A 27,536-nucleotide genomic window follows, 5' to 3' on the forward strand; every position below is an offset into this window, starting at 1 on the left:
GCTGGCAGCGAGCGACCTACAAGGGACACTCAAAGGGTCCTCAAGATGATTTCTGGTCACTTATCCATCACCTCCTGGATTCTCTCGAAATGGAAAGTTCGTGTGCCAATGTCTTAGTTCTGGCTATTGAAGGTTCCTGACTAGTAGTCTTTCCCCCCCGTCCATCCTGACATGAAGATACGACCTGCGGGCATCGGCAGCTCCAATGCCGACTGGATGGGCTCACTCTCTCCCAAGCTGAGTGCCATGCCCCTTAAATACCTTGCTGTGCCAGGTAAGATTTGTGTGAAGTTAAAACCAACTTCCTGTCCGACTGTTCAAGAACAGCTAGTTCCGACCAGGCAGGCAGTTTGAGTGGACAAGAGCAAGAGGCATTCTATGACTATGGCAGCATTGTCTGGGACTATGTTGTAGCCTGCTGCTATCTCATCATCATCATCATCGTCATGTCTGTCTGTCTGTCTGTCTGTCTGTCTGTCTGTCTGTCTGTCTGTCTGTCTGTCTGTCTGTCTGTCTGTCTGTCTGTCTGTCTGTCTGTCTGTCTGTCTGTCTGTCTGTCTGTCTGTCTGTCTGTCTGTCTGTCTGTCTGTCTGTCTGTCTGTCTGTCTGTCTGTCTCAATCTCTCTCTCTCTCTCTCTCTCTCTCTCTCTCTCTCTCTCTCTCACACACAGGGTCCCATGATTCTTTCACCTACTGGGTGGACATACACGCTCCCGTGGGTCCAGATCAGAAGGCCTACGTCCAGTACCTGGCTACCGTCTTCAGACAAATGGCCAAGAAGGTTATGGTGAAGTGGGCCATGACGCAGGTAACACACCTTCAGCAGATCCACGTAAGCGAATACCGGAGAACTCGCCAGTTTACCAACTCGCCGCAGCGAAAAGTGTAGAGAAACAAGTTTCAATGTCTTCATCGTTATGCTAACATGCTGTCTTCATCAGTATAGTATGTCAAACCCCATGTTATATAGACAAAAAAGGTATCTTTCCTTCAAGTTGTACTGCTTGATTCCAAAGGTGTAAATTGCAGACTTGAAAAGAAAAAAGGAATCCAAGGCACTCTGTCTTTGGTGAAAAAGGTTCATATAATTTATTGATTGATGAGCAAGGCAAATAAAACAGGACCTACGCGTTTCGACCAAAAGGTCTTCGTCAGGGTCTATCTGAGATAGACCCTGACGAAGACCGAGCCTGAAAACTGGCGAGTTCTCCGGTTACCACGTAAACTAGTGGCTCTCAAACCTTTTCATGCCCTTTCATGTATTTGGCTACGGACCCCCATCTGAAATGATTTAGTGCCCGGGACCCCTATGCAAGATTTGTGTTGTTAAACATTTTTCAAAATCTTTCAAAATCTACAAGCTCACAATGTGTCACATCATAATGCGTTGTGAGCTGGTAGGTCGCATATTTTCAAATAAGCAATGTATAGGGATAAAGTGATTAAACTGATTTTCATGCGAAATTATCTAATTTTGCCGGGGACCCCCCAGAACCCCCATCAAGGACCTCACTTTGAGAACCACTGACGTAAACATCTCTGCTTCCTTCCCAGAAGTGTCTGATCAGATGCGTATATGTTGTACTTGTATACTTTGTCAGAACCTGACGTTTAGGGAGCAGCTGGATGCTGGCATTCGCTACTTTGACCTGAGGGTGTCCTCCATGCCGGGGGATCCTGACAATGACATCTACTTCATCCACGGCCTGTTTGGACACAAGGTGGACATCTACTGATATTTCTATAGCCATCCTTGCTTTGTTTTGTTTGTATAGTATAATCTGTATAGTATTTTATTATTAATCACCCGTTGCTGTACATCAGGGTTCCCCAATAGGCGGCCCGCGGGCCATTTGCGGCCCATGGGCCCCTCCTTGGGGGGGGGGGGGGGGGGGTCCCAGATATAAATAAATGGCATTAAATGGGGGTCAGTAGCCTAAGCATGTCAAACTGGGCATCCTTTTCAGATGGGGTCTTGCCCTGAAAATACATTTTCAGGGCAAGACCTCGACCTTGCACGTGCGGACTCGGCCCCCAGCCTGGTACCCTAGTCAAAATATGGCCCTTGAGGAAAATGAATTGGGGAACCCTGCTGTACATTATCACCATGCATGCATTCATGTGTGCAGAGTCAGACTCAGACATACTCACATGTGCATGTGTGTCGCATTCAGAGATGACTCAATGACTATCAAGTCATTTTCTGTCCCTAATCTGTGATTGGCTTACCTGGCACGAGACAATAGAGTAGCAGTAGCAGTAAGAACCGTGCACACAGTACCTTAAACCACCTGCTACAATGTCTGAAGAAACCAGAACGAAATTATGTTACTCTTATTTACTGTCCTGTACACAAGATGGATACAACATGTCAGGTTGTGGCCTCCTGGTGGCGCTATAACAGGTCAATGTGAAAAGGGTGGGATGTATTCCTCAGCCTATAGTAGAAACGATTTTACTAAATTGCATGCTGCGTTCAGGATTGCTTTTAGCTTTTTGTTCAAAACGGGCCAATCCTGCAAACTTTGAAAGCCAATTATAGACAATTAGGATGGAATATGAAATATCAGACAGATCCGTCTTGAGCACATGAATATAGAGATACTGTGTAATGATTTGCGGGATTTCTGGAGGCGCTATAACAGGACGTGCCAGAGATTAGCTGGTAACGGACGGACACACACACACACACACACACACACACACACACACACACACACACACACACACACACACACACACACACACACACACACACACGGACGGACGGAGTGCAAAACATACTCTCTCCCCATGACTTCGACCTGGTGGAGACAATGATATAATGTTAGATAGTTAGTAATGATATAAGAGATGATATCATGATATGAAATGTATGTTTATTATTGTCATTTACAGGTGTAAAACTGTGGCATTGCATGGCCTGTTCAAATTGCAGTTACTTACTGTTTTCTACCGTTTTTGCCAGCTGCTTGAAAAGCGGCTGGACAACATGTTCACAGACACCTACCTCTACTAGTAACCGTAGTAGAAACGTTTTCCTCATTGGCTGCCTCTAGGCTGCCTCTAAGCCAATGGGAGACGTACCCATAAAACCCATAGTCTGAACAACATAAAATCCATACTCTGAACACCGCAGCGTGAAGCTGTGAGCTGAGGCAGAGGCTGCAGCACACAAACTGTTTATAGATGTTCATAAACGAGAGCTTGCTGCAGCTAGCAATTATGACCGAGTCATTCTTATTTTATGCCTGTATCACATCTATTGTCAAAGAAAGAGGACAGGGCAGAATATGTGCATATAGCTGACTTGTTGCTGAAGAACCCTAACATCTCTCTATTTCTCTTTTAAGGTAAGGGACGGGCTGTCAGACATCAACTCGTTCCTGAACAGACACAAGAAAGAGGTACTTTAAATGTTCCTTTCTATTCTGCTTTCCTTTCTAAACATTTTTTTATACAAAAGTAATGTGGCAGCTTCTGAAAATGCTTTAAGTACGTAGAGTCGTTGGTATAATAAACCAAGCTCATATGCACATGTACATAGTGATAGGGACTACATGGGGTAATTCAGAATTGGTGACTAAATCGGGGGAAATTTTAAATTGGTCAGAAGAATTGTAGAGAATAGAAAACAAATGCTTTACTGAATGATCAATGATTGATTGACTGACTGTCTGATGTATTCATGTATTCATTTGTGTATTGATCAATACAATTAATTAATTAGCCAATCAATTGATTAATTGACTGTCAATGCTCCGTCAAGATGGTCTTCCTGGATTTCAACCACCATTATGCCATGAAGGCCGAGCACCACACGTATCTCATTGACATGCTGAAGGAAGTCTTTGGAGGCAAGCTGTGTCCCGTCAGTCCTGTGGAGGACATAACCCTCAACTACCTCTGGGAGAACAAGTTCCAGGTTCGTGTTCATTTCAGTCAGATAACTCACAAATAGATTTAACCAAAATATATTATAGAATGAGAATACAAGTGTGCATATAATATTTTATCTTGGCGTTCGGCTCTGCTAAGGTTTTTCTCCCTGCTCGGCACAATTAAACACCATCATTAAACATTAAGAGCAGGGAGATAGATATACAATAACAACCCCCCATGGGGAACAGAAATAACAGAGCCCACCGGTGGTGCTGGGGTGGCGGTGGGAGCAAAACAACAACCAGGAACCATATGCAGAAGGAAGGCAGGAAGAGGCATGCAGTCTAGGTGAGCTTAAATACCCCGCCCAATTGGTCAGCTGAATGCCACGTCAGCAATTGACATGTGGGTCTTAGAGCACACTGAATACACCCACGTAGTAATGCAGCATATTATTAACCCCTTGAGTATTTGTATGCACCCTTGAGCACAGCATGAAACCCCTCAAGTATATCTGACTGAACTAACTCCGCAAGCTACGTATCATTTATACTTTCGTTGAAATGCCAGATTTGTGGGTCCAATGCCAATACTGATCCTGTCCTAGAAGAACGTTGATTTCAGATTTTCACATCAATTTTAATTAAAAAAATAGATTTGCGGAACGGCCATTATTGAAAACCTTTGCAATGTCTTGCCTATAATGATGTGCCCAAAACCAGGTTGAAAGGTGTAAAAAAAAAATGGCAAAAGAAAATATGGCAGATATATGGTAGAAGTGGAGTGGCGTACCTATACAGGAGATGGATTATACAGGAGATGTAAAATGTGCATGGTCAAATTTGTGGGTATTATATTGCTTTCTCTCCTACGCGGATGTACGCACACACACGCTTTGCTATTTCTGTCTTTAAGTGGGTCGTTTTCAAGTCTTAGCAGAGGATGGTTACAAGATTATAATAAGGGTGTAGGTATTGTAGTTGCTACTGTATTGTCTACACGTGTGCGTGCGTCTGCATGTGTGTGTGCGCGCGTGTGTCAGCAAGGTCAGACAGTGGTCAGTCAGGTAATCTACCTGAGAGTGACCTGGATAGTAATGACTATAATTAGAGGCGAGTGTCATCCCATTAACCCATCTCCTTCCGATAGTCTCCTTCACTCTTAGCTCTCGTTTTCTCCTTTCCCTCTTAAAGGTAGAGTAAGTGATATTTTTTGGTGTTTATTCAAGACAAGAGCTTGAGATACAGGTAGACTCATGTTACTGAACAAACCAGCAATGGCAATGAGTCCTTCAGTGGAATGAGTCCTTCAGTGGAATGAGTCCTTCAGTCTAATGTGTATTTTTCAATCTCTCTATTTCTCTGCCTCTTGCTGTCACACATGCCTCGAACGTATGAGCCACATCTCAAATGCTGTAGTGTACATTATCATCATGCATGCATGATTCATGTGTGCAGACATACGTGTCTCATTCAGAGATGACTCAATGACTATCAAGTAATTTCCTTACCTCATCTACTTCCTTCCTTCTCTCCATCTATGGTCAGGTGATAGTGTTCTACCACCATCCTTCCGCAGAGGGCTGTCCTGTCCTGTGGCCCGGCAGCAGGATCCCTGCCCCGTGGGCCAACACCACAAAGCCCCTCAAACTCATTCAGGTCAGTGTAGGCATGGCTGTCACCATTTAGGGTCACCAACTGTCCTTTGAAGTACAGAATCGTCCCTTAAAAACCCATTAAGACCTGAGGCCGACCCTGAAAATCCCTGTTCTGAATCGGTACAGTACCAAGTTAACTCAGGGATACATATATATATATATAAAATAGTAAATCTGTACACTTCAATAAACACAGGAAATTATTTAAACCCAAAACACTCAATCAATGTCAATAAATGCAACAGTCAGTTTAAAGGTTCGTATTGAAAATAAATGCGATGCAATGTCATGCATACTTTATTTGTTTATTTGGACAGGACAATGCATATTATGGACAGTTGCTCTGGTTCATAGAAATAGTTTACATAGAAATCAGTCAAATATAGACTGCAAAGTATAGACTGGTAGCCTCGGAAACCGGTCGTTTCCACACCAAGAGCATCCTGGTATAATCCCAAAACTTCTCCCAGATAACTTCTGGTCCTGTCATTGTCACGTTAATAATGTTGGTGCCGTCTGTGATGTTCGGCCCACCTCTCACCATGCTGCTGGTGTCAGTCATGAGGGCGTCGGTGGGATTCTCCATGGTGTTGTTGGGCAGACTCTTGCTGGGGGTGACGAGGGGGATACAGAATCCTGTAGACAGGTTACCACAAGACATTGTGAGTTTTAATACAGCTATGACTTGAAGCTCATTTCTTCACAGGGGAATATAGCCACATTAAGTTAGAGCTATCTAATATTTGTCGATAGCACTGACTTAAAGTTTGTAAACTACAGAAGCAACACTGCAATCAAACTGGGGCAGCGGGGATGATTAGCTTCAATGCCCTGCATGTAAAGGGATGGTTTACTTTAACAACAACAAAAGACTCTGTCTCAATAGGGAACTACTACTGGTCAAATTATTGGCTTAAGAATGCAACAAAAAATCTCCATGAATTAAAGTATCCATGGGGTCACCCCATGGATACTTGAATTGGTGTGAGTAATCTATAGAGAGAGAGTCATTTTGGGGGTGAACATATATCTCTTTAAGAGTACTATCATGCACAGCAGCTTCCTTAACAGGTCTTACAAATCATACTAATTAAAGCAGCACCATGTAACATTTTGTGACCAAGTCAATTTAGTAAGTTTGTCCAATCTGTATGGCAGAGTCCTGCATGTTAATACAATATAACCTATGCAATCTGTATGGTATAGCATATGTTAATTAATAAAATTGGCAACTTTGTAAAGACCAGTGAAGAAAGAAAGCATACCTGCACATTCCAACATAGAGCTCATTATGATACAGAAACACTAACATTTACACTATAAACTCATCCTGAGTCATCATATCATAGACAGACATAAATGATTAGAATTCATTCTCTGGAGCTGTATGTTCAGGTGACATAGAATTAATGCTCCCTCCAAACTACCAGCAATTATAACATTTCTCAAACATTGTTTAGTCTTCCTATAAATCTGCAACAGACCTACAATTTAATGAATGCACATTGGAAACAAAAAGCTTTTACCTTGGGCAAACCAATAAAGCACCAGCACAAGAACAAGGTTGCAAAATTTGGCCATTGCTCTACAATAAGAAATGCTGAGGAAGAATTAAGTGAATGGCTGCCCTGCCCTCAACAGAGGTTTTAAGGCTTGCTGGTGGTCCCACAGCTGTTCATGATCAGCCCTAATGAGTGGAAGAGTCGCTCACCTGTCTGTCATCATCACCTGTCTGTCATCACCTGTCCATGGGGCAACAGAGGTGTGGCGTTCGATCCCGGGCTCCCCCAGTGTCGATTGTCATAGTGTCCTTCTTGAGCAAGACACTGAACCCCTAATTGCTCCCGATGTGCAGGTTGGTGCCTTGCATTGTTTCCTCCGCCATCGGTGTATGAATGTGTGTGTGCATGGATGAATGTTATCTTTGTAAATCGCCTTGGATAAAGGTGCACCATTTACCATTTCATTATTTGGATGGGATGGTTTAAAAAAATATTTAATTATAAAATGTACTGGGTTATATACAGAATCTGGAGGAGTAAAATGTGTTTTACAAACACATTTTGTAAACATTTTGTTTTACAGCATAAAACAAAGGTTGCAAAGGGTTTTCTTTGGCCTCTAGGGAGTGTGCATGCAAAGTGTCATGCAGATTGGTGCAGTTAAGGTAAAAATGTCAAAATATGCCTCATGGTGGTGCTATAACAGGCCTGGACAATTTGGGGCAGAGGTTCATCATTGGCATCCAGGGGGTGTGTGTGCAAAGTTTGGCATCGACCAGACGGACACACACACACACACACACACACACACAGACGGAGTGTGTGTGTTTTAATGTATTAGGTTACTTTAGACCTCTGTCTCGGAAACCAAAAGGCTCAGTGAGGCTTTAATGGTCTCTACTCCTACACACCTGCCTCTGATGCATGCAGAGGCCAGCCGCTATGTTTACTAGAAGATACGTCAAAGCCATTAGTGCTATAAGTAGGCCACGTGCACGTCGTGCAAGTACACTGACTCGCACGCATGGACGTTTTTTTACGACTGCCATTTAGATTTTCTTTCAAACCTTTTTGTGCCAAGGATTCTTTCAGGATTCTTCAAAAATGTTAAAAACATAGCAGATGTATACAAGTGAGCATGCAGCGTTGTGAGCATGTACTGTATATCTGTTATTTTTTTAATAATAGCCACACGAAAATCTAAAATGAAACAGATGCTTCCCCAGTTTTAACAGGTTATTTGGAAACTAAAAGACATGTCCCTTATTGAACTGATAAGTAAGTAAATCGGCTTATTAACAGTATAAACCAGAGTGTGGGAGCCTCTCACCCTTTCGCAATGCGCTAGACCCCTGGGAGATGGATCGCTGAGGTGAAGCGCAACACCTACTATACCGTCAGCTGGCTCCCATTACTTAAAGCACGACTGGCTGTACCCAAGCCGTGCTACAAGATGAAAAAAGGCAATCTTGGTAACATGATTAATGTGTGAATTAAAATTCAATTCAGAATCAATAATGATAGGGTCGCCAACTGTCCTTTGAAGTACAGAATCGTCCCTTAAAAACCCATTAAGACCTGAGGCCGACCCTGAAAATCCCTGTTCTGAATCGGTACAGTACCAAGTTAACTCAGGGATATATATAAAATAGTAAATCTGTACACTTCAATAAACATAGGAAATTATGTAAACCCAAAACACTCAATCAATGTCAATAAATGCAACAGTCAGTTTAAAGGTTCGTATTGAAAATAAATGCGATGCAATGAAGTTCAGTTCGGTTCATACTTTATTTGTTTATTTGGACAGGACAATGCATATTATGGACGGTTGCTCTGGTTCATAGAAATAGTTTACATAGAAATCAGTCAAATGGGCTTGTATGGAGGTAGCCTCGGAAACCCAGACGTTTTTATTTCCCGTGGTGTGGATGCCACCATTCACACCAAGATTCCGGACCACACCATCCTGGTGGTATACGCCCCGAATTTCTCCCAGATAACTTCTGCGGCGTTGGTCCCGTCATTGTCACGTTAATAATGTTGGTGCCGTCTGTGATGTTCGGCCCACCTCTCACCATGCTGCTGGTGTCAGTCATGAGGGCGTCGGTGGGATTCTCCATGGTGTTGTTGGGCAGACTCTTGCTGGGGGTGACGAGGGGGATACAGCATCCTGTAGACAGGTTACCACAAGACATTGTGAGTTTTAATACAGCTATGACTTGAAGCTCATTTCTTCACAGGGGAATATAGCCACATTAAGTTAGAGCCATCTAATATTTGTCGATAGCACTGACTTAAAGTTTGTAAACTACAGAAGCAACACTGCAATCAAATTGGGGCAGCGGGGATGATTAGCTTCAATGCCCTGCATGTAAAGGGATGGTTTACTTTAACAACAACAAAAGACTCTGTCTCAATAGGGAACTACTACTGGTCAAATTATTGGCTTAAGAATGCAACAAAAAATCTCCATGAATTAAAGTATCCATGGGGTCACCCCATGGATACTTGAATTGGTGTGAGTAATCTATAGAGAGAGAGTCATTTTGGGGGTGAACATATATCTCTTTAAGAGTACTATCATGCACAGCAGCTTCCTTAACAGGTCTTACAAATCATACTAATTAAAGCAGCACCATGAATGTGTGTGTGCATGGATGAATGTTATCTTTGTAAATCGCCTTGGATAAAGGTGCACCATTTACCATTTCATTATTTGGATGGGATGGTTTAAAAAAATATTTAATTATAAAATGTACTGGGTTATATACAGAATCTGGAGGAGTAAAATGTGTTTTACAAACACATTTTGTAAACATTTTGTTTTACAGCATAAAACAAAGGTTGCAAAGGGTTTTCTTTGGCCTCTAGGGAGTGTGCATGCAAAGTGTCATGCAGATTGGTGCAGTTAAGGTAAAAATGTCAAAATATGCCTCATGGTGGTGCTATAACAGGCCTGGACAATTTGGGGCAGAGGTTCATCATTGGCATCCAGGGGGTGTGTGTGCAAAGTTTGGCATCGACCAGACGGACACACACACACACACACACACACACACAGACGGAGTGTGTGTGTTTTAATGTATTAGGTTACTTTAGACCTCTGTCTCGGAAACCAAAAGGCTCAGTGAGGCTTTAATGGTCTCTACTCCTACACACCTGCCTCTGATGCATGCAGAGGCCAGCCGCTATGTTTACTAGAAGATACGTCAAAGCCATTAGTGCTATAAGTAGGCCACGTGCACGTCGTGCAAGTACACTGACTCGCACGCATGGACGTTTTTTTACGACTGCCATTTAGATTTTCTTTCAAACCTTTTTGTGCCAAGGATTCTTTCAGGATTCTTCAAAAATGTTAAAAACATAGCAGATGTATACAAGTGAGCATGCAGCGTTGTGAGCATGTACTGTATATCTGTTATTTTTTTAATAATAGCCACACGAAAATCTAAAATGAAACAGATGCTTCCCCAGTTTTAACAGGTTATTTGGAAACTAAAAGACATGTCCCTTATTGAACTGATAAGTAAGTAAATCGGCTTATTAACAGTATAAACCAGAGTGTGGGAGCCTCTCACCCTTTCGCAATGCGCTAGACCCCTGGGAGATGGATCGCTGAGGTGAAGCGCAACACCTACTATACCGTCAGCTGGCTCCCAGTACTTAAAGCACGACTGGCTGTACCCAAGCCGTGCTACAAGATGAAAAAAGGCAATCTTGGTAACATGATTAATGTGTGAATTAAAATTCAATTCAGAATCAATAATGATAGGGTCGCCAACTGTCCTTTGAAGTACAGAATCGTCCCTTAAAAACCCATTAAGACCTGAGGCCGACCCTGAAAATCCCTGTTCTGAATCGGTACAGTACCAAGTTAACTCAGGGATACATATATATATATAAAATAGTAAATCTGTACACTTCAATAAACATAGGAAATTATTTAAACCCAAAACACTCAATCAATGTCAATAAATGCAACAGTCAGTTTAAAGGTTCGTATTGAAAATAAATGCGATGCAATGTCATGCATACTTTATTTGTTTATTTGGACAGGACAATGCATATTATGGACAGTTGCTCTGGTTCATAGAAATAGTTTACATAGAAATCAGTCAAATATAGACTGCAAAGTATAGACTGGTAGCCTCGGAAACCGGTCGTTTCCACACCAAGAGCATCCTGGTATAATCCCAAAACTTCTCCCAGATAACTTCTGGTCCTGTCATTGTCACGTTAATAATGTTGGTGCCGTCTGTGATGTTCGGCCCACCTCTCACCATGCTGCTGGTGTCAGTCATGAGGGCGTCGGTGGGATTCTCCATGGTGTTGTTGGGCAGACTCTTGCTGGGGGTGACGAGGGGGATACAGAATCCTGTAGACAGGTTACCACAAGACATTGTGAGTTTTAATACAGCTATGACTTGAAGCTCATTTCTTCACAGGGGAATATAGCCACATTAAGTTAGAGCTATCTAATATTTGTCGATAGCACTGACTTAAAGTTTGTAAACTACAGAAGCAACACTGCAATCAAACTGGGGCAGCGGGGATGATTAGCTTCAATGCCCTGCATGTAAAGGGATGGTTTACTTTAACAACAACAAAAGACTCTGTCTCAATAGGGAACTACTACTGGTCAAATTATTGGCTTAAGAATGCAACAAAAAATCTCCATGAATTAAAGTATCCATGGGGTCACCCCATGGATACTTGAATTGGTGTGAGTAATCTATAGAGAGAGAGTCATTTTGGGGGTGAACATATATCTCTTTAAGAGTACTATCATGCACAGCAGCTTCCTTAACAGGTCTTACAAATCATACTAATTAAAGCAGCACCATGTAACATTTTGTGACCAAGTCAATTTAGTAAGTTTGTCCAATCTGTATGGCAGAGTCCTGCATGTTAATACAATATAACCTATGCAATCTGTATGGTATAGCATATGTTAAATTAATAAAATTGGCAACTTTGTAAAGACCAGTGAAGAAAGAAAGCATACCTGCACATTCCAACATAGAGCTCATTATGATACAGAAACACTAACATTTACACTATAAACTCATCCTGAGTCATCATATCATAGACAGACATAAATGATTAGAATTCATTCTCTGGAGCTGTATGTTCAGGTGACATAGAATTAATGCTCCCTCCAAACTACCAGCAATTATAACATTTCTCAAACATTGTTTAGTCTTCCTATAAATCTGCAACAGACCTACAATTTAATGAATGCACATTGGAAACAAAAAGCTTTTACCTTGGGCAAACCAATAAAGCACCAGCACAAGAACAAGGTTGCAAAATTTGGCCATTGCTCTACAATAAGAAATGCTGAGGAAGAATTAAGTGAATGGCTGCCCTGCCCTCAACAGAGGTTTTAAGGCTTGCTGGTGGTCCCACAGCTGTTCATGATCAGCCCTAATGAGTGGAAGAGTCGCTCACCTGTCTGTCATCATCACCTGTCTGTCATCACCTGTCCATGGGGCAACAGAGGTGTGGCGTTCGATCCCGGGCTCCCCCAGTGTCGATTGTCATAGTGTCCTTCTTGAGCAAGACACTGAACCCCTAATTGCTCCCGATGTGCAGGTTGGTGCCTTGCATTGTTTCCTCCGCCATCGGTGTATGAATGTGTGTGTGCATGGATGAATGTTATCTTTGTAAATCGCCTTGGATAAAGGTGCACCATTTACCATTTCATTATTTGGATGGGATGGTTTAAAAAAATATTTAATTATAAAATGTACTGGGTTATATACAGAATCTGGAGGAGTAAAATGTGTTTTACAAACACATTTTGTAAACATTTTGTTTTACAGCATAAAACAAAGGTTGCAAAGGGTTTTCTTTGGCCTCTAGGGAGTGTGCATGCAAAGTGTCATGCAGATTGGTGCAGTTAAGGTAAAAATGTCAAAATATGCCTCATGGTGGTGCTATAACAGGCCTGGACAATTTGGGGCAGAGGTTCATCATTGGCATCCAGGGGGTGTGTGTGCAAAGTTTGGCATCGACCAGACGGACACACACACACACACACACACACACACAGACGGAGTGTGTGTGTTTTAATGTATTAGGTTACTTTAGACCTCTGTCTCGGAAACCAAAAGGCTCAGTGAGGCTTTAATGGTCTCTACTCCTACACACCTGCCTCTGATGCATGCAGAGGCCAGCCGCTATGTTTACTAGAAGATACGTCAAAGCCATTAGTGCTATAAGTAGGCCACGTGCACGTCGTGCAAGTACACTGACTCGCACGCATGGACGTTTTTTTACGACTGCCATTTAGATTTTCTTTCAAACCTTTTTGTGCCAAGGATTCTTTCAGGATTCTTCAAAAATGTTAAAAACATAGCAGATGTATACAAGTGAGCATGCAGCGTTGTGAGCATGTACTGTATATCTGTTATTTTTTTAATAATAGCCACACGAAAATCTAAAATGAAACAGATGCTTCCCCAGTTTTAACAGGTTATTTGGAAACTAAAAGACATGTCCCTTATTGAACTGATAAGTAAGTAAATCGGCTTATTAACAGTATAAACCAGAGTGTGGGAGCCTCTCACCCTTTCGCAATGCGCTAGACCCCTGGGAGATGGATCGCTGAGGTGAAGCGCAACACCTACTATACCGTCAGCTGGCTCCCATTACTTAAAGCACGACTGGCTGTACCCAAGCCGTGCTACAAGATGAAAAAAGGCAATCTTGGTAACATGATTAATGTGTGAATTAAAATTCAATTCAGAATCAATAATGATAGGGTCGCCAACTGTCCTTTGAAGTACAGAATCGTCCCTTAAAAACCCATTAAGACCTGAGGCCGACCCTGAAAATCCCTGTTCTGAATCGGTACAGTACCAAGTTAACTCAGGGATATATATAAAATAGTAAATCTGTACACTTCAATAAACATAGGAAATTATGTAAACCCAAAACACTCAATCAATGTCAATAAATGCAACAGTCAGTTTAAAGGTTCGTATTGAAAATAAATGCGATGCAATGAAGTTCAGTTCGGTTCATACTTTATTTGTTTATTTGGACAGGACAATGCATATTATGGACGGTTGCTCTGGTTCATAGAAATAGTTTACATAGAAATCAGTCAAATGGGCTTGTATGGAGGTAGCCTCGGAAACCCAGACGTTTTTATTTCCCGTGGTGTGGATGCCACCATTCACACCAAGATTCCGGACCACACCATCCTGGTGGTATACGCCCCGAATTTCTCCCAGATAACTTCTGCGGCGTTGGTCCCGTCATTGTCACGTTAATAATGTTGGTGCCGTCTGTGATGTTCGGCCCACCTCTCACCATGCTGCTGGTGTCAGTCATGAGGGCGTCGGTGGGATTCTCCATGGTGTTGTTGGGCAGACTCTTGCTGGGGGTGACGAGGGGGATACAGCATCCTGTAGACAGGTTACCACAAGACATTGTGAGTTTTAATACAGCTATGACTTGAAGCTCATTTCTTCACAGGGGAATATAGCCACATTAAGTTAGAGCCATCTAATATTTGTCGATAGCACTGACTTAAAGTTTGTAAACTACAGAAGCAACACTGCAATCAAATTGGGGCAGCGGGGATGATTAGCTTCAATGCCCTGCATGTAAAGGGATGGTTTACTTTAACAACAACAAAAGACTCTGTCTCAATAGGGAACTACTACTGGTCAAATTATTGGCTTAAGAATGCAACAAAAAATCTCCATGAATTAAAGTATCCATGGGGTCACCCCATGGATACTTGAATTGGTGTGAGTAATCTATAGAGAGAGAGTCATTTTGGGGGTGAACATATATCTCTTTAAGAGTACTATCATGCACAGCAGCTTCCTTAACAGGTCTTACAAATCATACTAATTAAAGCAGCACCATGAATGTGTGTGTGCATGGATGAATGTTATCTTTGTAAATCGCCTTGGATAAAGGTGCACCATTTACCATTTCATTATTTGGATGGGATGGTTTAAAAAAATATTTAATTATAAAATGTACTGGGTTATATACAGAATCTGGAGGAGTAAAATGTGTTTTACAAACACATTTTGTAAACATTTTGTTTTACAGCATAAAACAAAGGTTGCAAAGGGTTTTCTTTGGCCTCTAGGGAGTGTGCATGCAAAGTGTCATGCAGATTGGTGCAGTTAAGGTAAAAATGTCAAAATATGCCTCATGGTGGTGCTATAACAGGCCTGGACAATTTGGGGCAGAGGTTCATCATTGGCATCCAGGGGGTGTGTGTGCAAAGTTTGGCATCGACCAGACGGACACACACACACACACACACACACACACAGACGGAGTGTGTGTGTTTTAATGTATTAGGTTACTTTAGACCTCTGTCTCGGAAACCAAAAGGCTCAGTGAGGCTTTAATGGTCTCTACTCCTACACACCTGCCTCTGATGCATGCAGAGGCCAGCCGCTATGTTTACTAGAAGATACGTCAAAGCCATTAGTGCTATAAGTAGGCCACGTGCACGTCGTGCAAGTACACTGACTCGCACGCATGGACGTTTTTTTACGACTGCCATTTAGATTTTCTTTCAAACCTTTTTGTGCCAAGGATTCTTTCAGGATTCTTCAAAAATGTTAAAAACATAGCAGATGTATACAAGTGAGCATGCAGCGTTGTGAGCATGTACTGTATATCTGTTATTTTTTTAATAATAGCCACACGAAAATCTAAAATGAAACAGATGCTTCCCCAGTTTTAACAGGTTATTTGGAAACTAAAAGACATGTCCCTTATTGAACTGATAAGTAAGTAAATCGGCTTATTAACAGTATAAACCAGAGTGTGGGAGCCTCTCACCCTTTCGCAATGCGCTAGACCCCTGGGAGATGGATCGCTGAGGTGAAGCGCAACACCTACTATACCGTCAGCTGGCTCCCAGTACTTAAAGCACGACTGGCTGTACCCAAGCCGTGCTACAAGATGAAAAAAGGCAATCTTGGTAACATGATTAATGTGTGAATTAAAATTCAATTCAGAATCAATAATGATAGGGTCGCCAACTGTCCTTTGAAGTACAGAATCGTCCCTTAAAAACCCATTAAGACCTGAGGCCGACCCTGAAAATCCCTGTTCTGAATCGGTACAGTACCAAGTTAACTCAGGGATATATATAAAATAGTAAATCTGTACACTTCAATAAACATAGGAAATTATGTAAACCCAAAACACTCAATCAATGTCAATAAATGCAACAGTCAGTTTAAAGGTTCGTATTGAAAATAAATGCGATGCAATGAAGTTCAGTTCGGTTCATACTTTATTTGTTTATTTGGACAGGACAATGCATATTATGGACGGTTGCTCTGGTTCATAGAAATAGTTTACATAGAAATCAGTCAAATGGGCTTGTATAGAGGGAGGTAGCCTCGGAAACCCAGACGTTTTTATTTCACGTAGCGTGGATGCCACCATTCACACCAAGATTCCGGACCACACCATCCTGGTGGTATACGCCCCGAATTTCTCCCAGATAACTTCTGCGGCGTTGGTCCCGTCATTGTCACGTTAATAATGTTGGTGCCGTCTGTGATGTTCGGCCCACCTCTCACCATGCTGCTGGTGTCAGTCATGAGGGCGTCGGTGGGATTCTCCATGGTGTTGTTGGGCAGACTCTTGCTGGGGGTGACGAGGGGGATACAGCATCCTGTAGACAGGTTACCACAAGACATTGTGAGTTTTAATACAGCTATGACTTGAAGCTCATTTCTTCACAGGGGAATATAGCCACATTAAGTTAGAGCCATCTAATATTTGTCGATAGCACTGACTTAAAGTTTGTAAACTACAGAAGCAACACTGCAATCAAATTGGGGCAGCGGGGATGATTAGCTTCAATGCCCTGCATGTAAAGGGATGGTTTACTTTAACAACAACAAAAGACTCTGTCTCAATAGGGAACTACTACTGGTCAAATTATTGGCTTAAGAATGCAACAAAAAATCGCCATGAATTCAAGTATCCATGGGGTCACCCCATGGATACTTGAATTGGGGTGAGTAATCTATAGAGAGAGAGTCATTTTGGGGGTGAACATATATCTCTTTAAGTGCAGAGTACTATCATGCACAGCAGCTTCCTTAACAGGTCTTACAAATCATACTAATTAAAGCAGCACCATGTAACATTTTGTGACCAAGTAAATTTAGTAAGTTTGTCCAATCTGTATGGCAGAGTCCTGCATGTTAATACAATATAACCCATGCAATCTGTATGGTATAGCGTATGTTAATTAATACAATTGGCAACTTTGTAAAGACCAGTGAAGAAAGAAAGCATACCTGCACATTCCAACATAGAGCCCATTATGATACAGAAACACTAACATTTACACTATAAACTCATCCTGAGTCATCATATCATAGACAGACATAAATGATTAGAATTCATTCTCTGGAGCTGTATGTTCAGGTGACATAGAATTAATGCTCCCTCCAAACTACCAGCAATAACATTTCTCAAACATTGTTTAGTCTTCCTATAAATCTGCAACAGACCTACAATTTAATTAATGCACATTGGAAACAAAAAGCTTTTACCTTGGGCAAACCAATAAAGCACCAGCACAAGAACAAGGTTGCAAAATTTGGCCATTGCTCTACAATAAGAAATGCTGAGGAAAAAGTGAATGGCTGCCCTGCCCTCAGCAGAGGTTTTAAGGCTTGCTGGTGGTCCCACAGCTGTTCATGATCAGCCCTAATGAGTGGAAGAGTCGCTCACCTGTCTGTCATCATCACCTGTCTGTCATCACCTGTCCATGGGGCAACAGAGGTGTGGCGTTCGATCCCGGGCTCCCCCAGTGTCGATTGTCATAGTGTCCTTCTTGAGCAAGACACTGAACCCCTAATTGCTCCCGATGTGCAGGTTGGTGCCTTGCATTGTTTCCTCCGCCATCGGTGTATGAATGTGTGTGTGCATGGATGAATGTTATCTTTGTAAATCGCCTTGGATAAAGGTGCACCATTTACCATTTCATTATTTGGATGGGATGGTTTAAAAAAATATTTAATTATAAAATGTACTGGGTTATATACAGAATCTGGAGGAGTAAAATGTGTTTTACAAACACATTTTGTAAACATTTTGTTTTACAGCATAAAACAAAGGTTGCAAAGGGTTTTCTTTGGCCTCTAGGGAGTGTGCATGCAAAGTGTCATGCAGATTGGTGCAGTTAAGGTAAAAATGTCAAAATATGCCTCATGGTGGTGCTATAACAGGCCTGGACAATTTGGGGCAGAGGTTCATCATTGGCATCCAGGGGGTGTGTGTGCAAAGTTTGGCATCGACCAGACGGACACACACACACACACACACACACACACACACACACACACACACACACACAGACGGAGTGTGTGTGTTTTAATGTATTAGGTTACTTTAGACCTCTGTCTCGGAAACCAAAAGGCTCAGTGAGGCTTTAATGGTCTCTACTCCTACACACCTGCCTCTGATGCATGCAGAGGCCAGCCGCTATGTTTACTAGAAGATACGTCAAAGCCATTAGTGCTATAAGTAGGCCACGTGCACGTCGTGCAAGTACACTGACTCGCACGCATGGACGTTTTTTTACGACTGCCATTTAGATTTTCTTTCAAACCTTTTTGTGCCAAGGATTCTTTCAGGATTCTTCAAAAATGTTAAAAACATAGCAGATGTATACAAGTGAGCATGCAGCGTTGTGAGCATGTACTGTATATCTGTTATTTTTTTAATAATAGCCACACGAAAATCTAAAATGAAACAGATGCTTCCCCAGTTTTAACAGGTTATTTGGAAACTAAAAGACATGTCCCTTATTGAACTGATAAGTAAGTAAGTAAGTAAATCGGCTTATTGTCGGTATAAACCAGAGTGTGGGAGCCTCTCACCCTTTCGCAATGCGCTAGACCCCTGGGAGATGGATCGCTGAGTGAAGCGCAACACCTACTATACCGTCAGCTGGCTCCCAGTACTTACAGCACGACTGGCTGTACCCAAGCCGTGCTACACATATATGCTGAGTTGACGGTGCCCGGGATCGGACCCATGAACTTGTAGTCAGAAGGCGTGTAGCCCCGGTCTTTTATTTTTGTTTGCATTTGGCTCAAAAAGAAAAGCCTGGGGAAACCTATTCGAAAATCTGGCCATAGTAAGTGGGAGTCAATTTGTATTTCGCTAACCAATAACGTTGCGCTCGCTCCAATAAACTTTGGTGACGTCAGTGTTCTAGTATGCCGTTTTCTACCGGGGAGGGGTGGGGAGGAGGGGGGAGGGTGCTCAGATCGGTGAACCAATAGTTTTCGCTGGCACCCGCCCCTCTAGACCAGAAATCCCACAGGCTGGGGCAGGCTGGAAGGTGTGTGCTCTACTGACTGAGCTAACTGATAAGGGACACATTTTGTTCCTTTTTTGTTGGAATCAATCAATAACACCCATCTTAAGTTCAAACAGCTCATTATACATAGATCTACATTTCCAAAGATGTAGTAATGTACTGTAGATTTGACCACAAATTAATAGCAATACATCTTAACATAAATGGCTTTCTTACAGTATCGTTTTGAGGGGCGCTAGCCCCTCCTATATACAGGTTTAATGTTTGTCTTTAGTTCAAAGTTTGTTTTGTGAATGCATTGACAATGAAGGGAAAATGTCATAATGTGTCGTTTACGTCATATTGTCTCTTTATTGTTAATGGCGTTTAATGTTTGTGTTGGAACCGTTTGTTTTACATCACCATTACATCACCTAATCAACATGAGATAGACTTTAATATGTTAGCGCTCCTCACTTCACACGGGTGTGATTTTTAAAATGTAATTATCTTCCATAGTTTCTGAAGACCACGCTGGATCTGAGGTCCAAGAAAGGTGCCTTCCATGTCTCCCAGGCCATCCTCACTCCCAAGGTTCCAACCATTGCAAAGGGCTTGGTCTGGGGTTTACGCAGCTACCTTGTGGAAAGGTCAGTGACGTGTGTGTATGAGAGTAGTCTGTCCAGCCAAGACTGCTGCCTCCGACAATGTTCAAATCGGATGTTCCGCAATCCCACTTCCCGTCGTATCAGTTGCGTAAATTTGTCCTGCTGTAAATCAAATTGGTCGAAGCATACTGTAGCTTACTTTTATCAAAAAGTAAAAGATTAAAGATTTTAAAGATATTTAAAATTTGGAAACTAGCATTGTTAGTGCCATTCATCCAAGCCGGAACACTGACTGATCATTAAAATGAATCTCTGAAAATGCACATGGCCCACCCAGAGTTACAACATGGGTGGGCCACGAATGCTTTTGAGATTTTCAAGTGGGCCCTGGTCCAGAAAAGGCTGGGAACCACTTATCTTAGTTATCTAGTCAGTTATGTAGTTCTTCATCCACATAATGGCGTTAATGATCGATCCAAGGAATTGAGACCACCCGAGAATCCCCAGTTTAATGTGTGGATGTTTGTCTTGTGTGTGAAAATTAGTTGAAGTCTTCTTAGTTCATTCTGTAGCCTGTAGAGGGCAGTAAACATCTTGAAGTGAAAGGATTCCTGACCTAGCATAGAAGCAATCCTGGAAACAAGGGTCTAAATGGATGCATCGAAATAGGGAGTGAGGAGTTAGATATAGGCTATGCCAGCAGTTCATAAATGTAGACAACCAATCAGCTAAATGTAATTCTACTCTTATTGAAGGGCTTTATTGGAGAGGACACAGTTGTGGACAGTATATTTGAGTAGCCTACTACTTTAAGTAACTATACTGTTGAGTATTTGTTTTTTGCAAGCTGAAGACTTTCACTATTTTCAATAGAAATATTGTACTTTTGACTCCACTTACTACATTTCTAGGAAGGGACTCTTGGGGCAGAAACAAAAATATATTAGGAATCAACCACTAAAGCCCTATTTCAAATATAGTGAACATGCGCTGTGAGCTTGTAGATCTACTATTTGCTATCTTTGAAAATGTCAGAATGTTTCTGAAAATGTGCTTCATAATACTTGAGTATACAATACTTTGTCCACCACTGCAGCTAACCATTTGAACAGATTCTAAAACATTGAGCAGCATGGAGTGTTGGAGTTTGGAAGCGCTCGTTGGAAATCACCCAACCGCCCTGCGTACCACCTCTTTCTAAATGTCACATAATGCAGGAGGCAGCAAAATGTTGTGTTATTGAAAACAAGCACTTCCAAACTCTGACACTTAGAAAAATAATCAAATGCAGGGCATTTCTTGACAGAAAGTAGCTCATAACGTTTCTATGGTGGATTTTCATGAAACAAAAACGTTGTAGATAGAAAGAGGATAATTCAAGCTTTTCGTACAGCTGCAATGTTAACATTGTTTAATGCAATTTCTTTTTCTGTTTGGATGAATGGGCTGTCAAGGCCAGAAAGTAGTTTTTCGCCACTCAGTGGGCGTTCCCGCATAACTTCCAGGTACGATGATGTCACGCACATACCCTCTATAGAACTCCGGAGCAGTGGACATTCTGGCCAGACGGGAAATGGCCTAATTTTGCACTTCCGAGGAAATGGGATTGTTTATTATCGCAGGATAAACCTTCTGACTTCCATGTTTTGTTCTGGCCGCTGCTATAAACCGAGTGGAGGGCTCAGGGTTCAGTGCACAACTGATACCGACAGGGCTCTGTGTGTAAGAGAGAGAGAGAGAGAGAGAGAGAGAGAGAGAGAGAGAGATAGAGGAGATGTGAGGGCCACGTAGTGTGGATGTGTAGGCCTATGGAAAAAATGCATTGGGTTTTTTCAAGTGTAGCCACAAAATGGCCCAACGGAATACAGGTTGGACCACGCCATCACACTCATGTCACCATGACTCAGCCATAACCATATAAGGAGTTCCCAAAGCAGCTACATCCAAATATGGAGTGTGTTGTCTAACATCAATGTGTCATCATGGCATCAATCACAAACAAATCACTCAGCTCCATATATGGGCACAAAAGGGGCCAGGTCCATATACAGTATGGCCTCTGAGTATGAAAGGGACAAGAACTGGCAAATACAGAGATCTACACTTGGGATCTACAAAAGGGACAAGGACTGACAGACACACATCTCCATATATGCCCATATCACTCAGATGGCGGTGCCATGGCGCTGCGTGACGTGGTGCTAGAGGTGAGGGCCGCATAGCGGCCCTGAACATAAAGGGGCCACTGGCGCTAAAGGGAGCACTGGCGCTTTGGAATGGGGGGTCAGATGAACATATGGAATGAATTCTGTACTGGCCATATGGGCAGCAGGGCAGTGTCTTGAGTGTACAGTGTTTGATGAGGGCCCAGGTAGCGCCGGGCCTTAATTTTCGGGCCTGTTGAGAACTCTAGTTTTTGCCGGGTGCAGCTGCATTAATAACTTTGGGGCAGGCCCGTCTAGAGTTTAAATGGACAGCCCGGGACAGGTATCAGTCAAAAGGGAGACATCGAAGAGGAAGGATGGATGGGGAAGGATCAACATATGGAATGTCAGAACAGGTCAGCTCCATATGTGATGTCACGTGATGTCATGAGGCATGACCATATATGGAGGCGTTGGGTGGGTGACGGACTGACGGGAAATGCACGTTTTCATAGTACATGAACAAGTGTTTTCTTTAGAGTAACAATAGTGGCACAGTGGTCTATCTTTTTATCAGGCAGGCAGGCAGGCAGGCAGGCAGGCAGGCAGGCAGGCAGGCAGGCAGGCAGGCAGGCAGGCAGACAGACAGGGGAATTCTGCTAATCGCTTCCCTTATTGATTCCTGGTTCAATTTCATTCTGGAAAAAGAGTTTGCTTAGACTACAACAAGTTGTCAACTGTTTTATTATCTTTGAGTCGGAACACTGTAGTAGAAGAAAGGCATGCATGTCTGCCTGATAACATTTAAGTTGAACATGTTAAAATAAATGACAGTAATCCTTATCTTTTCCTTTTCAGCAATATAGACGCATGACATCATTGTTTTGCAAAGAGAATCTAAGAGAAACTGTCTGTTATCGGCATTGATAAAAGGTACTGATCAGCCCACAGGCCCTGAAAACTGCAGTTAAGAGACGTGTCTAGACACACCACTAATGAACAATTATTATTGACCCCTAATCACACTTCCCCTTTTAAGGGAAATCCCAGCTAATGGGTGGGCTGGCCGTCTTTTTGTTTTATTGTCTTTTTGTGGTGGACCACTTTTTGAGGGGCGCTAGCTCCTCCAATAGGTGCCTTTCCGAAATGACTTCATATAAGGCCAGAGGGGTCTATGGACTTTTAATGTTTGTTTAGAGCCTAATTATAGATTCCCTGTCCCCATCCAAGTCTATGGAGCTTAATGTTTTTTAGGGTAAATTAGGATGTAATTCGTGCCATGCCAAGTCTATGGACTTTAATGTTTGTTTAGGGTAGTTATGATGTAATGTTATGCCAGCCAAGTCTATGGACTATAATTCTTGTTTAGGGAGGTAAATAACAACGTAAGATGTCATCTCACTGCTATAAATACATCAAAAATCTGGGCATCACTCACTTCACATGAGTGTGATTTATTTATACAACAAATAGCCATTCTACTTCAGAGGGATGAAACGGGAAGAATGTGTGGCTCCGATACCGGGGCGACCGTGCTTGACCGGCTTGTAGGTGATGGAGAACTCCCCCAGATAGTGACCGCACATCTCGGGCTTGATTTCGACCTGGTTGAAGGTCTTGCCGTTGTACACGCCGACCATGGAGCCAACCATCTCGGGCAGGATGACCATGTCCCTCAGGTGGGTCTTGACCACCTCGGGTTTCTCCATGGGGGGAGCCTCTGTCTTGGCCTTACGCAGGCGCTTCAGGAGAGTCTGCTGCTTGCGACGTAGGCCGCGGCTCAGCCTCCTCCTCTGGCGGGCGGGGAACAGCTGCATCAGCTGATCATAGGACATGTCCAGGAGCTGGTCCAGGTCGACACCTCTGTAGGTGAACTTCCTGAAGGTACGCTTCTTCTTGATCTCGGTATCAGCCATCTTGACGGAAAAGCGGGGCGGAAAATGCCACAGAGGAAGTTATATCACTGTTGTTGCTTCCAAATTCTAATTCTGATTGCAATGTCCCTGTAACGTATCTTATATCCTTTCCTGAAAGATGTGATGTCATACTGCCAAACCTTATATGGATTAGGTTGAAGACTAATGACACATTCCGATCTGGTGTCATAGACGGTATACTGTTTACACCATATATGGTGCCATCCTGTCAAATGGACATACCTTTATATGGAGATGCACATAATGGAGTCAAATGCACATATGTGCATACAGTAGGTGTGAGGGCTCCGTAGTGGCCCGAAACCTCTAGTAATTGTAAAAGTCTGAACAACTTCTTCTTGGCACTGAACAACGGCTATGATATCTTCCAGTCAGGATTTCGACCTCACCACAGCACTGACACAGCCTCTGGTTAAAGTATTCAATAACATCCACTTAAACACGAACAGTGGCAGACTCTTAGAGTTACTAAATCTCAGTGCTTTTTTTGACCCAGTTTATTTTAAAATACTACTGTTGGTTGGCTCGCTGATAGCAGAGTGGTTAAGGCACATACCACATCTATCTATAAATGCACCACATCTCTGTCTGTCAAATTCGACACAGTGGCCTCTACCCAGACTCTGCACAGGGCCCCTGCCCAGTGCCCAGGGTCCATATATGGAGCTGGCCTGTTCTGACTTAACAACACTCCATATTTGGGCTTGCCTGACATCACAACACAGTCCATATTTGGGCTTGCCTGACACAGAACTCCATATATAGGAATAAAGGGACACAGAGAGACAGATACAGAAATCTCCATATATGGTCATAAAAGAGACACAGACAGATATTGGAACGGGTACTCTGACACGGGTACAACGGGTAGGTGGGGCATGGATCTCCAACTTCTATCGTTACAACAGACTCGGTGCTCTACAGCCGGGCACCGGTCTAGTAGGCTCTAATGTCTGACAGCGAGTCCCACGTTTGATTCCCAGGCTCTGCTGTATCATATGTTACTCCTGAGTCCTGACTCTCTCTCTCTCCCTGTATCCCGTGTCTCTATACACTGTATAATCAATAAAGGCAGGAATATTTACGTCATCTTGTCCCTATAACACAAACATTAACAATAAAGAGAATTTAATGTTTGTTTTGACACAGTTTGTTTTACATCACCTAATCATAGCAACATGAGTTAGAGACTTTAATATATTAGCACCCCTCACTTCACACAGGTGTGATTTTTTTAAAGATACATTTGATAAATTGTAGGATCTTGTTCTATATCATACTAAATTGTATTCTTATTTTTGAGTGGTGTAAACCACTCCTACAACTGGCTTTGTGAGTTTACGTGTCTGTCCGTACCAAAAATAAAAATCACACCCGTGTGAACTGAGTGGTGTAAGGTTTTATATAGCATGATGAGCTGTGGTCTGACGTAATGTCTGACGTAATGAAATCACACCCGGATGTGATTTCAAAACTGGCTGTTTTTGTGCAGAGAAAATGACCACGGTTGCTACGGTCATCCAGTTCACCCGGGTGTGATTTAATTACGTCAGAAATTATTTTGAACATAGCAACCATGGTCATTTTTTTCTGCACACAAAAGCCAGTTGTAGGAGTGGTTTACACCACTAAAAAATGAGCATGGTTGCTATGGTCACCCAGTTCACACGGGTGTGATTTCATTACGTCAGACATTACGTCAGACCACAGCTGATCAGTCTATATAAGACCTTACACCACTCAGTTCACACGGGTGTGATTTTTTATTTTACTTTTTATTTTGTATTGCACTCCTGTGCGTCATAATGTCTTAATACTATAAAGTATTTAAATGCCTTGCTACTGTCTGTCTGTCTGTCTGTCTGTCTGTCTGTCTGTCTGTCTGTCTGTCTGTCTGTCTGTCTGTCTGTCTGTCTGTCTGTCTGTCTGTCTGTCTGTCTGTCTGTCTGTATAAAGTATACTGTAGCTGTAATTCACTCTTCCCCTCTTCCTTTCTCTTTCCTTCTCTCTTTCGTCCTTCATCCCCCTCTTCCCCTCTGAACCAGGAACCTGCCAATCATCATGTCGTGGGTGGAGGAACAGCGACCCGGGCTCAACGGGGTCAATATCATCACCTCTGACTTTGTGGACCTGACCGACTTCGCCAACATTGTCATCAACCTCAACAAGCTGCTGCTTTCTGAACCCACGTGATGTATCTCAGCTCCGCACCAGGGCCTATACGGTGTCTCTCTGAACTCACTTGATGTATCTCAGCTCCACATCAGGGCCTATACGGTGTCTCTCTGAACTCACTTGATGTATCTCAGCTCCACATCAGGGCCTATACGGTGTCTCTCTGAACTCACTTGATGTATCTCAGCTCCACATCAGGGCCTATACGGTGTCTCTCTGAACTCACTTGATGTATCTCAGCTCCACATCAGGGCCTATACGGTGTCTCTCTGAACTCACTTGATGTATCTCAGCTCCACATCAGGGCCTATACGGTGTCTCTCTGAACTCACTTGATGTATCTCAGCTCCGCACCAGGGCCTATAAGGTGTCTCTCTGAACTCACTTGATGTATCTCAGCTCCACATCAGGGCCTATACGGTGTCTCTCTGAGCCCACGTAACATTCACACCTCTGCACCAGGGCCTACTGTATACCGTGTTGCTCTGAGCCCATGTAACATTCACAGCTCCGCACCAGGGACTATGGTGTCTCTCTGAGCCCACGTAACATTCACAGCTCCGCACCAGGGACTATGGTGTCTCTCTGAGCCCACGTAACATTCACAGCTCCGCAAGTGGCAAGCTCAAGTGACTATATGGCCAATCACATTGCGTCTTTTCCAGGACTTATCAATTAAATTCAAAGGGGCTTTATTGACATGAGAAAACAAACGTTTACATTGCCTCTGATTGGCCTATACCGAACAACCACTCTGTGACGCACACGGAAGCTTCTGTGACGCACGCGGAAGCTTGCCCTCTCTGTAATATACAGATGCCCCAGAGCCGAAGGAGGCGTCTACCTTTCTATGTTTATGGACCGAACAACAGGGACAGAGCAACTGGGACAGGGATATTTGCCTGTAAAGTAATTTAATTGATCAAATCAGTGTTTGATCTTGCATACAAGTGATTTGACCTTGGTGATTAATTTACTTGAGATTTCAGCTGTAGCGTAACTCTGACCTTGTGTATAAAGTGAGTTTAATCTACATGATGTGAAGGCTCATATAGCCTAAGCGTTCATTTATTGGTGTGTGCCAATAAAAACAGTGGAAATGTGAGTACTTGAGATTATACATCATAACCCATCATTGCAAAATGAACTGCATATTGATTTAGTAATAGGGACTGGTATGCTGTACTGTTAAAGTATTGGGATAGTTATTACATAATGTATGCATACAGCTTGCTAATGGTTTTCTCATGGCAAATCATCTGATGTGCGTTCTCTTGCTTCTCAAAGGAACGCAGTAGTATATGGTTGC

General features: G+C 42.7%; 2 protein-coding genes and 2 long non-coding RNA genes across 4 annotated transcripts; 1 reads left to right on the forward strand and 3 right to left on the reverse strand.

The window, feature by feature from the left end:
* plcxd2 (phosphatidylinositol-specific phospholipase C, X domain containing 2) lies at positions 1–27,536 on the forward strand. The gene is made up of 8 exons (XM_079490144.1): positions 1–274; positions 672–808; positions 1,602–1,721; positions 3,354–3,407; positions 3,770–3,925; positions 5,430–5,540; positions 19,883–20,013; positions 26,098–27,536. Exons 1-8 carry the CDS (start codon positions 172–174, stop codon positions 26,243–26,245), a joined length of 960 nt encoding a protein of 319 aa, XP_079346270.1. The 5' UTR covers positions 1–171; the 3' UTR covers positions 26,246–27,536.
* Positions 5,831–7,216, reverse strand: LOC306913472. The gene is made up of 2 exons (XR_013788543.1): positions 7,066–7,216; positions 5,831–6,175 (listed from the first exon to the last, which is right to left on the reverse strand). It is a non-coding gene; the product is annotated as an uncharacterized lncRNA (long non-coding RNA).
* Positions 11,075–12,461, reverse strand: LOC306913473. Its single transcript, XR_013788544.1, has 2 exons — positions 12,311–12,461; positions 11,075–11,419 (listed from the first exon to the last, which is right to left on the reverse strand). It is a non-coding gene; the product is annotated as an uncharacterized lncRNA (long non-coding RNA).
* On the reverse strand, positions 23,569–24,043 carry LOC306913471 (small ribosomal subunit protein uS19-like). Its single transcript, XM_079490145.1, has one exon. It carries the CDS (start codon positions 24,029–24,031, stop codon positions 23,594–23,596), a length of 438 nt encoding a protein of 145 aa, XP_079346271.1. The 5' UTR covers positions 24,032–24,043; the 3' UTR covers positions 23,569–23,593.

This window comes from Electrona antarctica, assembly GCF_951216825.1.
Source record: "Electrona antarctica genome assembly, chromosome: 20".
Classification (NCBI taxonomy): domain Eukaryota; kingdom Metazoa; phylum Chordata; class Actinopteri; order Myctophiformes; family Myctophidae; genus Electrona; species Electrona antarctica.